This window comes from Scomber scombrus, chromosome 19 (genome assembly GCF_963691925.1).
Source record: "Scomber scombrus chromosome 19, fScoSco1.1, whole genome shotgun sequence".
Taxonomy (NCBI): Eukaryota; Metazoa; Chordata; class Actinopteri; order Scombriformes; family Scombridae; genus Scomber; species Scomber scombrus.
The window spans coordinates 16,346,523-16,360,007 of record NC_084988.1 but is presented as its reverse complement, the minus strand read 5'-3'; the positions used below and the strand labels follow the sequence as shown (position 1 = coordinate 16,360,007).

Genomic DNA, 13,485 nt, shown 5'->3' with positions numbered 1-13,485 from the left:
TCAGGAACACACTGAGAAAATAGCAGAATGTTTTATATTATCATCCTTCCTCAGCATCTTTCCTTTATGGTATCTAATAAGGTCACAGCATCTTTAGCTTACGTCAATGAGCAAAAGTCATAAAGAGGGGTTTTTTCCCGCCCTGTCTGGTCTAAACAGTGAGCTGGAGTGATACGGGGGCCAGTGGAGTGTTTGCTTATTGCTCCAACAGCTCCCGAGTCACTAAGCCAAATGGAGGCAAGCAAGCCAGTTAATGTGCCAGGCAGGAGCATAGGGGGACATATTTCAGGCGCTTAGTCATGCGATCACACTGGGACCAGGCAAAGTTTGTTGTTCTACCGTGTTAAACAAAGAGTACATCATTAGGTCTTTTCCTATTGCTTTGATGACTGGAACCCGACAGGCTGCCACCACAGATTTTCCCAATTCTAATTAATCTGCTCTTGTTTTGTTGTTTTGCTTCCTGCTGGAAAAAGTGAGCTTATAAGGGATTGAGGCTGATACATTTTGTGGACTGAAGTAAATCCAGGGAATGCCTCAATGTTTCATTTGTTATGCATTTGTTTCTTCTTTTGTATCTCAGCTGCTCTATGTTTCTCCTTCAAATTATATGTCACTCTTACACATAAAGGTAGAATTAAAGGATAAAGTGACTGAAGCTGGCCTTATAAACCCAAAGCCTCCAGCCTTTATGCCATTACAGTTTAAACAAGCCTGCTTCTCTGTTAGCAAAAGCTACCTGTCACTGCAATCTGTCTGGATGAACCAGGATAAAGCACATACTGTGAAGACAATGAAGCAGATTGTAGATGTCATGCCTGCTTCTGCTGATATGAACACCTTAAGACCTAAAAACAACAATATTCAGTATGCAGGTGTAGTGGGGGCTTGGTTTAGTTTAAGCAGCATGCTTTCTGGTCAGATTTCAGGTCAGCGTTGGGCTCAGCCTTCATCACATGGGGTCTTTAATCCCTGGTTTGGTTGAGTCCCAGATTAGTGCTATTGTTACAGTCTGCTGGTGGGTTGACTGGGATTGAAACTGACTTCCATGACAACCTGTCATGACCAGCACTAATCTCAACATCATTTTTAAATTTGTGCTTGGTTGCTCTCATTGACATATTGTGGTAAGAGCCCAGAATCCATCAGCAGCTTTTATCATGGAAGTTTTTATTGCTTCATGACATTTATTGATAACTGTTATACATCAAAAAAGTTTCACAACTCTGGCCTAAGTGACAACCAGTTTGCTGTGACCTTATGGGACCTTGCCCGCTCTTAACTTTTGGGAAAAACAAGATTCACATAAACACCTGCAGAATTATTTATGAGCACTGTAAAGAAATTGGCAGCATTACACTCTTTATTATGTATTGGCTGTTATGGCCAAAGGGAGTACTGTGTAACTACTTTGGAAGTCTCAAACAAGACATAACTTATGAGACCAGAAAAATGCATCCATTTAGAAACTGTGAATAGGGAAGGCGCATTCCCACAATCTGCCAAAGCAGTTTTTAGTGGGGAAACTAAGCGTTCAGTGGCAACTTTCGATAGCATAACCAGATATATTGAGGTGTCTCAACTTGTTGGCCAAATAATGATAAATGTTAAATGTATAAGTGTTTTTAAATTGTTTGTAGTTTTTATTAAGCTGATTCAAAATGTTATGCAAGACTTCCATCATCTCATCTTTGAAGTGGTGTATGAGTAATCTGACCTGCTCCCAGCAGCAGTTTCCCACCCACAACAGAGACCGCACATGCATCTATGTGGGCTTTTCATCTAACAAGCACAGCTACACAAATGGCCAATTCAAACGACCTAGTTTTTGAGAAGCAGTTTCTCAGAAGATAATGAACCCTCTCTGAAGCGTGTGGCTCAGATGGAGCATCTTATCGTATCATAGTGTGAATCTATGCCCACGAGGGTCAGCGTAAGGCAGAGCAGTAAATCATGCCTGTTGCCGAATGTGAGACAAGCTCTGCTCTGTTCCAGTAAAATACACCACAAGCAGCACAGACTAGAAGCTCCAGTTTGGGAAGCTGGACACCATCCTGATAATAATACTCAAAAAATCCCAGAAAAAGCAGGTTTTTTGCCTTTTTTTGGCAATTGTTCCGAGACCTGAAATTAGAAATAATTTTTGGGAATGGAGCAGCCACTGAACGGGACAGAGACTTTAAAGGCGCTCCAGTAAATATTGTGGGTAACTGTCAGCTTTGCTTTTTTGGAACTCAAGAAATGAGAAACTGAAAGGGGGGAACATCTTGAAACAATCATATAAGAAAAGCATGAATAATAGAAAGCTAAATTTCCACACTTGTTGGCTGGTTGACACGCTATTGGAAGATAAGTACGTCCTTGTCCACACGTCTTTGTTATATTAAAATATGTTTCCCCAGCTCATTCATTACCTGAGAACATCAATAGGTTTATAGCGCCGTGTAGATCAGAAAAAATGTTGAACTTGCTGAACTACTGGATGAGGCCTGTTACAGATGTAGTCAAAGCTGACCACTGTTGTTGTTACACTCCATAGGCTTCAGTAATCATTGGCCTTTGGATTATGACACCATCAATCAAGTTACTGGGTATCAAGAGGACCCATAAATCCCAGCTACAATTGACAGAGTTTAAACAAGTAGGCTGTAAGTAAAGCTACATTTTGTTATTCAATGTCCCAGCATCTGCTGTCTGTGCTTTGTTGTGTTCACAGATTAAGCAGCACATTTTTGTTATATCTTTGAGCCAAGGTTATTTTGTTCATGTCGATTAATTCTGGTGTTGTATACTAACAGCACTAACAAATGTAAATGGTCTGGATTCTCTAGTTGATGACTGTGTACAGAGTTGACACTGTGGGTGGTTACTGCTTCATGAACTGGCAGCAAGCTGACATCTACCCACCTCTGGGATTTTGTGATAGAAGAAAACACAGTGTATGTTCAGGAATGACCTGAGTTTGTTTTAATATACAGATGGATGGTGAACTGGCAGTCATACAGCTTTTCTCCTGCTGGTACATTTATGGAGGCTGAGCAACAAACAAGTCTGCAACCTGAAAAACACTTAGAGCGTCTCTTTTACTGTAATCACAGCCTGCCGTACTATTCTCCACTTAGAACCCCAAAGACCAATTAAGACAACAGTCCCATGTTCTTATTGGCTGCTGAACTCTGACCTTGGAGCAAGGCTAATTGTAGTCTTGACCTGGTTCCCATAGGAGCCAGACGTACAGCAAGTAATGCTTTTATAGAAGTCCTCAGGGGTTCAGGTATGCATGAAAACATATGGGTAGTAACTATTTATTTCACATCTATGCCATTATATTTAATAAAACTCAGTAATGTTATGTTTTTGTGATGGATACTCTACCTATTAAAATATGCAGAGGGTTAAATCATATACATTTATACTGTAAGCATCCTTCAACGTATTTTATAGCTTACCTTGACAGTGTGTCAGATTCATCCTTTTGTAACCTTTGGAACATTCCACTTGGCCATTTGCAATCACTGCGTAGGCTGCAAACAGAAAGAGAAAGCAGAGCTTTAGAGGAGCAAAATGATCTTACAGCATAGTGCCTCTCTGTCAAAAAGCATTGCATTCATCACAGATCTCCCTCTGTGATGAAGAAGAAGGAGCTCGGCATTAGGAGGGGACCATATAACTTACAGATGTGAGCATCTTGGCAAGAGGAAAAATGAGGGGACCACAGCTGGGACCCCGTTGGGACTCCAGAGTGAGTGTATGGAAATGGATCCCCATCAACTACATTTATAAGACAGCACTGCCATCCAGCAGAATGTAACGATAACACTCAACGTCATTTATAATCATATTACCTATAATTCTCCTCAATCCCCAGGGACAGATGAAGGAAGTGCTTATGTCATAAATATGTTGAGGAAGCCTACATGACAGTCTTGACCTTTATCATCAGCCACAGTGCAAATCCACTTAAACAAGAGACTAATGTTTTAACTGTGCACGGCACGCTAGGAATGACGATTAATGTACAGCGCACAGGAAAGTGATTGGTCCAAAACTTATTTTTACTTGTTTTGCCAAAGCAATAAAAATCATATGGAGTCTGCTTCAGGTGTATACATTAGAGGTTCACAGAAGTGCTGCAGTAAATAACACAGTATGTCTGTAAATGCCCCAGTGCAGCCATACGTTCAGTGACAGAGGCTTGAAAACATGGTGTCATTACTCATTCGGCACCCAGTCAAGCCCCAGCATGCTCCATTAAATGTACAGGGAGGTCAATGTGACTATCATGCGGCAAAGGGAAAGTCTCTGTTCATCTTAAAGAGCATCTGTGTGTATCTGTGTTTGACAGAGCGAGGGAGAAAAAAAGCTCTATAGGTCTGTTCATCTGTTTATGCTGAACAGAAACAGGGTGATTATTAGTTACAGATATTTCCATCACATAAACTGTGATGAAGAGTTCTGCCTCATATAATGTTGAAAGGAGGAGATCCAAATTGTGATTTTGGGGGGAATGTTTGCATTTAGGTAAAGACATATTAGCATGGTGGAACTGTTTCTCACAGTTACAGTCAATCCAGATGACCAATCTCAGAGAAATTAAAGCAATGATGGCAGAACTTCTTTGATCTTTCTTCTTGGTCATGATAGAAATGATTCTGTTTTGTACTCTTCCCACATAAATACAGAGGGAATAAGGCATTCATATCATAGCCCAATATGTTACACATCTTTATACTACAATATTAGAAAACTGAAAGTTGCATTACCATCCAATTTCCACTCATAGGAAACAGGAACAAATGAGAGTGTCGACTAACAAATAACTTTGGATTTATATCATTACCAGAAAAAATACGATTTAACAGCGTTGCTGCCACAGCGACAATGGGTTGAAAACAGAGGTGACACATGCAAGAAACTACAGTCACAGCTTCCTTGCCAGCAAAGAAATCACAGCTCTCCCCTTTGCAAAGTGGTCTTGGAAAGGAAGATTGGTTGCACTGTTTGGGACCAGGACTCCAACAGACTCTGACAAGAGTTTTGATCTATTGATTGACAAAAAGCTCTGGTATGGAATGACTGTGGACAAATGGGAAGATTTTCTGAAGTTTGTCATTCCTTTTGGACTCAAATCTTTATCTGTCTTCTTCAGTCATCTATTACAATAGCCATTGAAAGTGATAGTAAACAATGAACCACCAGCGTTTGTTTCAGAAGCTTAATACATTTTCTTTTTTTCAACATGTTGGTAATTGGAAAGAATTAGATGTATGATGCTCCAAACTGAGTGACCAAATAAAAAACGTTGATGGCTTTTGATTGGTCAAGGTACCAACACAGCAATCCTGTAAATGTATCAAGTTAATACATAACCCAGCAATCAGTCATGAGTTTGTGTCATTTTCCCAGGAGTGACTGGAATGTGTGCCACATGGAAGCTTTCTGGGAACATAAGTCCTGGAAGCTGAGTTATGTTTTGGTCATGCTGTGACCCAGTGGAACAGGCATGGTCGATGTACCTGAGGGTTGACAGAGCAGAAGTGGGTCAACATTAAGGGGGCGACGGGAAAAGGGGGAAACTGTGTCAATGTGACGCTCCTGTTCCTGTCTGCTCACCTCCTCATCTTCCTCCACACCCTCCTAATCCCCCTCAAAAGTTTCTGAGTAATGAGCTGTTGTGGTAGGACGGTGGGCACACCCTCCTGCAGCGATGGGATCAGGGAAAGTCTGGCCTGAGTGACAGCAGGGCGCACATGCCAAGGGAAGCCCAGTGGGGGAGGTCCGGGAGTCTCAATAAAGCTTATTAGCAGGGAGGAGAGGACCTCTGCAGTCTGTAACAACTTCAACATGAATCTGAGACACAGCTCATTTCAAAACTGCTTGTCTAGTGATGTAAAGCTGGCATGTTTCCGGACGTACCATACTCATTTACAGTGTACATTCATAAAACTTTATTTGCACATAGGATGTAATTTGAACATTTCCTTGTGTGCATCTTAGACCTAGAAATGCTTGTTATCAGAGTTTAGTTAAGTAACTCTTTATTGTTCCCTGGGGGCAACATGTTTGCAGCAAAGCTTAAAAACCAGCTGCTGAAAGTCAGCATACAGAGGTTGATAAGAGCCCTCCAAAAGCCTTATGTTTGTTACATTTACTGTACAATGCAGAGAGTGTCGTCTGTTTGAATTAGTAATCAATTTTGTAGTTTTGAAGCAAAGTTTGATAAATCCCCCTGTAGCTGAGTCTTTGTTTACTGGACCAGCTAATCTGAACATTTACATCAAGAAATGATGATTATCACCAGGACTTTAAATGAGTGACAACTTGGCCATGTGGTTTTTACTGTCACACAAAAGCTCAGAACTTCTGTATTCTAATTATTCTCAGATAATTTAATGATGCGTCTGTTCTCATGCTGGCTTCTAAAGACATTTGTACAGAAAACATTTGTGTAGAGTTACACAGGCACTGGCTTGCAAGAGTGAGCTCAAGCTGCGCATCATTAGTGTCACCCTTGGTTACAAAGAGTGTAGACCAGACTGGTCTGTATCCACTGAGGGTACAGACAGAAACTTCCATTTGTTGTCTATCCATTTAGCCCTGTTCAACAAAAGACTTGGTCACCCCTCACTAATTTATTGTCCATCTCCATTCAATTGTTTTGTGCATTCCACTGGCGACTATTCAATAATATTTGCTTGAATTCCCTGACCTGTAAAGTGTAATTCAAATTCATTGGAGCTTCTTGATTGATGGTGCTCTTCTAAATGAAATCTGAATAAATCTATCTCCAATGTGAAAGTGAAGTTAGCTTATGTGAAATGAAAGTCAAGACAGAAGGAGGCAGGAGGCTGAGAAACAGGAGAGTTATAGTCAACTGTACAGAAATGTTTGATTGGTAATTTGGTGCAATCATTCTATGGACCACCCAGCCCGGGAGCTCCTCTTCTAAGAGAAGTCTATTGAGAGGTCTGGACCATCAATCACATGGGCTCGGAGCCCTTCACCAGTATCCACAAGGACCTCTCTGAGAGGCAACCTCAGTGTTGGGCTTCTAGCCTTAACTGGCTGGAAAACCTGAGAATACATTGGAGACAGGAGAGAAGACAGACTGATGCCATCCACAGGACGGGAAAAGGAGACAGTCTTCCATTCCATTTCATTGGAGGCCACTCTGTAGGAAAGTAACCAATACCCAAGCCAAGACCTCCTCAGGACCCTTTCCAGAAATGTATTTCCTGACATGCCTCCATGGGACAAACTGGTGCCACACAGAGAAAACCAGAGCTCTTTAATCACTGCAGTGGATTTCAGGTCTTTTGAGTCTCTAAGATGGCAAAGCCATATCTCCTTGGCCTTAAAGCCAATGCTTGATTGGAGCAAACAGCTTAAAAGGAAGTCATTTACTTTCAAACCAGAGTGGCTCCTTAGCATGTGCATCATTTGCCATTCAGGCACGCTCCATATCGCAGGCCCTGTAAATAATGTGTCCCTGCTTGTGTAGCTAAAGTTAATCAGATAGGACACCAGACACATATCAACATCCTTCTACTGATACAGATGCAAAATCAATCTTTGTGTTTTTGCTCAATCATGAACAATCTCGGCACATTTTACCAACAGCACCAACACATGGCAGATGTGAAGCAACAGCAAACAAGCTTTGATGAGGAGATTATTTCATTTTTCTGCAACATTAAATCTTTACTCAAAACATATTTTTCATTGTTTCTATTCACGAAAGTATGCGTTTTACATCTCTGTTTGTAGTTTGACAATTTTACTTAACGCCCTCCTCCAAGATGCTGATGGCAGTGTAACCCGCATCAAACACACATTTAAAACAGACCCACATTCTTCTATAATCTCCAATTCACTGTGGAATATTAACCACCTGGGCAGGATCCAAAAGAAGGCATGCCACGGAACATTCCCAATAAAAATGTGCTTAACTTAGCTTGTATCCAATTAAAAAATGCAACACAAATTTCATAACCATATGCCTCCAACTGAGGTTTATTTCTTGTAGTGGTAAGGCCTCCTCGGCCCTGATTAGCCACACTGCTGCCCAGCTAATAGATTCCATCATTCTAGTCGTGAACGGATAACACTAAGTCAACATCAATGAATCAAATGTTGTCAAAATGATGTGACATCTCTATCTAATCAGCACAAGAAACTCCTGTGGAGCTGTTCCAATGCATCTGTTTTCCTGCTGCCTATTTCTGAGGCAAAGCCATTGCATCTCTGGTTTTTGTTGGTCATTAACAAGTGTTCATGTTTGATCAGTGCTAATAAAAAGCAATAAGCGCAGGCCTTGGCCCCTTGATGAATGTCAGATCAAATGTCTTTGGAATAGATGGGAGATTTGTAAGGGATGAGTTCATGTGGGAAGATCTGGAAGTCGTGGAGCTCTGTGGGCCCCCCTGCTTCTTTGCCTCATCTGACTTTATTGATCTAAACCTCATGAAGAATAGTGTCCTCATTACACAGAGACAGAGAGTGTAGGGGAGGGAGCGAAACAGGCAGACAACTCCCACAGATAGAGAAAAGAGGTGGAATAGAGGGCGGGGCAGTGACATCATGATGACCTTGTTGACCCAGGGAGGTAGAGTTAGAGGAAGCCAAAGCTCCTGTGGGTGTGGTGCTTACATGCCCTAGGGACTTCTGATCTGGCTCCCTGGGAAGCCTCCCAGCATCTCAGACAGGGAGAGTCAGAAAGAGGGAAGCTGCCCAGCAATGACAGATGGGGAGACAAACGGTTTATGGAATTCCATTAGCTGTGAAACGCACAGTGAGGAGGGGCTGCCAAGACAATTATACAGTCATGCCAACACTATAGTATGGGTCAGACTCGGGCCATAGCAAAAGGCCTTCAGCTGGCTAAGAGAACCTGAGATTACTGAAAGAAATGTATCCCAAAGTCATCCCAACCATTGCACAAACAACACTATCCTGATTCTTTCTGCTTTTCAAGGATTATATTCCTGTCAGTAACTCAGCGGATTCAGTTTCTACAGTGTGCTTATGGGACTTGCATACACAAAAAGGCCTTTCCCACCTATTCAAAATACAATTTTACGACAAACTAGTTCAGAAATCCAATGCAAGTTGTTTTCCACTCCACCTCATCATCAGAACCAGAGTGAAGCAGTTGACTTCAGCCTGTTCTGGTTGATCTGGATCTCATTACAGGGCAGGAATCCTCAGCATGTGACTTATAAAGGCATTGACTCCTATGGGGCTTCGGCTCCCACTGAGATGAGGCAAGCTGGCATTCATGCCTCCATAACGTCAGCTTCCTTCACATATACATACACATACAAACACATAAATATTCTCCACCCCTATTGCCACAACAGTGACATAAAGTCCTTAGTGTATAATAACAAATAATACCCGGCTATATAATGTCGTCACAGAGACACACTGCAACAACAGGACTTATTATGAGTTTGTTATTTGAAAAGTCCTGTGCTGCTTATCCGTTAATACAGTATCATTCACTTTATCATGCTAGGCTGATACAAATATACTGACAGTGCCTGACTGGGCCTAAAATGGGATAATAAAGAGATATTTTAAGTAAATCAAGACTTCTAAAATATCCTGTCTGCAACAGAAGTAGCTATTAAACTGTGGTCATATTGGCATCCTCAGTAGATGCTATAAAATAAATAAAGTAGCGATGCTTGCTCTCAATCAACAATGCTTTTTGTAACCAGCTATAAACTGACCAATGGTAGTGTTACAACCCCAAACACAAACTGGGCTTTCATGACATCATTATCACATACTCAACAAGAGACACAGGAGACTCTTATAAATCTATATGCCTTTTACCCACATTGCAAGCCGATGACTGACCCATTCACAATGAAATAAAAGAAACAGCATAATTTTTCAGGGGCCATAGTCTCCAGGTTGCATATCATTCCTGTCAAACACGTAAGACAGCGAACATCTACGCCAATGAGAGAGGAATGTAGATTCAAGATGTAGCCAAGTGTCTAAAATGAGAACAATAACACTCTAGAGGAATTCAAAGCATTTCTCTTATTAAAGCTCCCTCCAAGACTTCTGGGACATAGTACATGACTTCATTTTGACTTCATTTTTCCTCTCTTTCATTCTCTATCCATTCTCCCCTGGCTGCGTGTGACCTGGGACCCAGGCTTACAGTATGCTGCCCCCCAAAACAACCATTAAGATGAGCGAACAGAGCATCCACTCTATTTCTCCCATGAACTTCAAAGAAAAGAGAAGAGTAAAACATCTGGGAGCCAAAAGAGATCGTGCTGGGGATTTAGGAAGAGCAGGAATCTGGCATACCGAGGGAGAAAGAGAGCAGGAGAAAAAGGAATAGATCAGCAACTATGATAGATGGTGGAGAGAGAGAGAGGGATGATGTCTGCTTCCGATTAAGATCTGATGACATTAAACAGCCAATTGACATCTGCGGGTAAGGCCATAGTAAAATTAAGAGCAACAGGAAACGAATGACAGCAAAGAATCCGCACGTGCCCCCATAGCTGCATATTAAGTCCTTCTGGGCCAGTGCAGGGACATAATCAAACAGCACTGTCAGGCCCAAGTCAGAGTCTCCATCCACAGTGTGGGATGTCACTACCCACCCAGCCTGCGGGGTTTGGTTGGGAAGCTGTTGAACTGCTGCTGTTCATTTCCTTACTGTTCCAAGGCAACGCTGGCTCACTCTGCCATGAAGGGTGGGTGGTACTTCTACCAGGCTCTCATCTTCATGCTAAATGTGTTTTCATTTGTTTCCCAATTTTGGTTTAATGGAAGCGAAAACGGCTTCATTTTACAACTCGCACAGTGCATAGTCAAATCACACAGCCGCCTCAGAGGAGTTCAAGAATCTAATCAAACTGCTGTGCGTTGATCGTCATCAGTCATCAGTATTGTTTAGGTCTGTGATAAATGCTGTAAATATCCACCAAGCATAAACAACTGCTGCTGGCGAATATAACAGCCATCACTAACTAAACATTCTTAATATACAGTACTCAGAATTCTAAACTTTACCTAGAAAAGAAAGCAGAGCCCAGCTGCGTCTTGCTGTTTTGAACAAATGTGCATGACAAGACAAGAATACCAAGAGATCAACATACCAATAGCACAACACAAAAGAATGCCAACAGAATTAGACCAGATTAGAAATAGATTAGATTTAAGTATGCACAAAAAAATGCTCTGATCTGATGGCTTTAGTCCAGAGGGCTTACCTGGTTTGGTTGGACACTTTTGGCACTTGTTAAGACCCCAGGAGGCGCCCACACTTCCACAGCAATCATCCTGTTTGGTTAGGCCTGGCAGAGGCTTGCCACACTACAACAACAACACATATCTGTGTTACATTTAAGAAATGAGTTTTGAGAATGAATGTTACATGTTTGTGCTTGTATGTGTACAAATGCCTGTGCACTGGCAAGTTCAAAATGTGTGTGTTTGTGTCAGACTGTGCGTGTGTACCTATTTGCAAGGACAGAGTGAACTAGACACATCTGAGACTAGTTAGTTGGAGAAGGACATAAAAACTGAGTTTCAGGAACAACTATGAACCTCCTGGCATGCCTCATTAAGGCACTTGGCTAATTGTGAGAGATGTCTATCAGACTTTACTTATTGGATTTTTGGCCAGTAGAGATTTATGAAACTCAAGAGGCAACAGAGAGGACATTCTTGTTCAGAACACCAAACTGGTATACTGGCAAGAGAAAAGGGAAAACTGCAGGCTAAAGCTTTTGTATGCTCCTTGTCTGTGGCAGTTCTATTTGGGTTCTGAAAAATTACTGACTGGAAGGTTTCATTTCAAGCTCTCCATGAAATCAGAGTAGACAAAATGGGAACTATAGTCTAGCACATGCAAACTTATTCAAAAAATAATGCGAAAACAGCTCTACGTCGATCATTGTGTTGTTTTAACTGCAGACCTAAAGGATATGAATCAAACATGACACCTTATCACAGCCAAGCAAACAAATGGGGTTCTGAGCCCATTTCTCAAGCCTAAGATTAAAATTAAGATTAGCAAAGCTCCCACACTTCCACTTAAGTCTTTCCTCTTACTCACTTCTTTTTGCCTGAAATACATGTCTGTTGTGACATACATACTTTATCCTCACCAGGTAAAGGGCAGTAAATCTGCATTATGTGCCATACTGTACTGTACAACACAGACAACAAACTCTTCCCATATGAGATACATGAGGACGGAGCACATGGGCTGGATTTCAAACTTAACCTTTGTCCTCTGAACTCATAACATGCATATGTTGGGGAAATGGTGGAACATGAGATGACCAGTGTGGTCAGACCTCATAAATCCTAAACATGACATAAATCATAGCCACAGGGCCACTTCCTGTTTGGGACAGCCGCTATCAGAGAAGGTGATATGAACATAATGATACCTGTGGTGGTAAAACAACACTTTCTCTCACTGGTTTCAACACCCACAATGGACCATGATACTCCAGGTGGCTTAGATTAGTTAATAATGACTGTTTTAATGACTTAACACAATACCTGTCCGTCGACTGTTTCCTGAAAGCATCTTCCCACATGTCCATTCTGACGGTTGTGTGGTCGGGCATGGCCATGGCCGTTGCCATTGTTGTGTATGTGTCTGCTACTATGATCATTGGTGGGTTCATGTCCATTCCCAGGTTGGGAGCGCTGCTGGACAGAGTGAGCCCCTTCTGTTGTGGTCGATCTCTGCCCAGGCTGGACGCGGGCTACTTGATGGACCTGGACCTCAGCCTCTGGAGGGTGCTGAATGTGGACGTTCACCAAGGATGGATGGAGAGACGCTGGTGGAATGGCGATACACAGTTTATATAATACAGATGCTTTATTATTTAATTTTTTATTACTTAAGTAGAGGCATCTTGAGCGAAGGGATGAAAGGTGCATGCACATGCTGCAGTTTAACAGCTAATGAGCGAACATCCTGCACAAACTTGTTCAAGACACATTTCATCATCGAGTTATGAGATCTTCATGGGGAATTCCCGGCAGCGAAGACACTATTAAGATACTACAAAACAACAACACAAACAGTTTTGGATACTATGGTTTAAATCAAATCATCTTAAAGACCAAAAACAGATTTGCTGAGAAGCTGAGAAGATGTTGCAATGTGCAGAATGAGCTCTTTTGTCCTTCTGACAGAGGGGAAGCATCTATCTTCAGGGAGTGCCAGGGCTGTTTCCCAGAATCCTGACCCACTGTCATGAATCATAGTCTCACAGACAGACAGCAGGGAGAGTCCAAGGAGAAGAAATAAACCCTATCAAGAGTTTTGGGCCTTAAATTGCCTCTGTGCATATATAAAACATACGGACAAGAAGGATAATTTCTTTGCTGTGACATGAAAATATGGACCTATTGACTCACGTCATTTAATTATGAGTATTCATGTAATTTAATTCCAAATGGATGATGGATCAACTTTTAAATTATCTA

At 41.7% G+C, this 13,485-nt stretch overlaps 1 protein-coding gene across 1 annotated transcript in view; it reads right to left on the bottom strand.

The window, feature by feature from the left end:
• The window catches only part of LOC134000590 (latent-transforming growth factor beta-binding protein 2-like), an 82,041-nt gene that overhangs the window by 30,866 nt on the left and 37,690 nt on the right, over nucleotides 1–13,485 (bottom strand). Inside the window, exons 7-9 of the mRNA XM_062439977.1 lie at nucleotides 12,547–12,830; nucleotides 11,244–11,346; nucleotides 3,450–3,524 (exon numbers count right to left, since the gene is read on the bottom strand). Of these exons, the coding sequence (XP_062295961.1) occupies nucleotides 3,450–3,524; nucleotides 11,244–11,346; nucleotides 12,547–12,830 (462 nt within the window). The remainder of the gene's footprint in view (nucleotides 1–3,449; nucleotides 3,525–11,243; nucleotides 11,347–12,546; nucleotides 12,831–13,485) is intronic.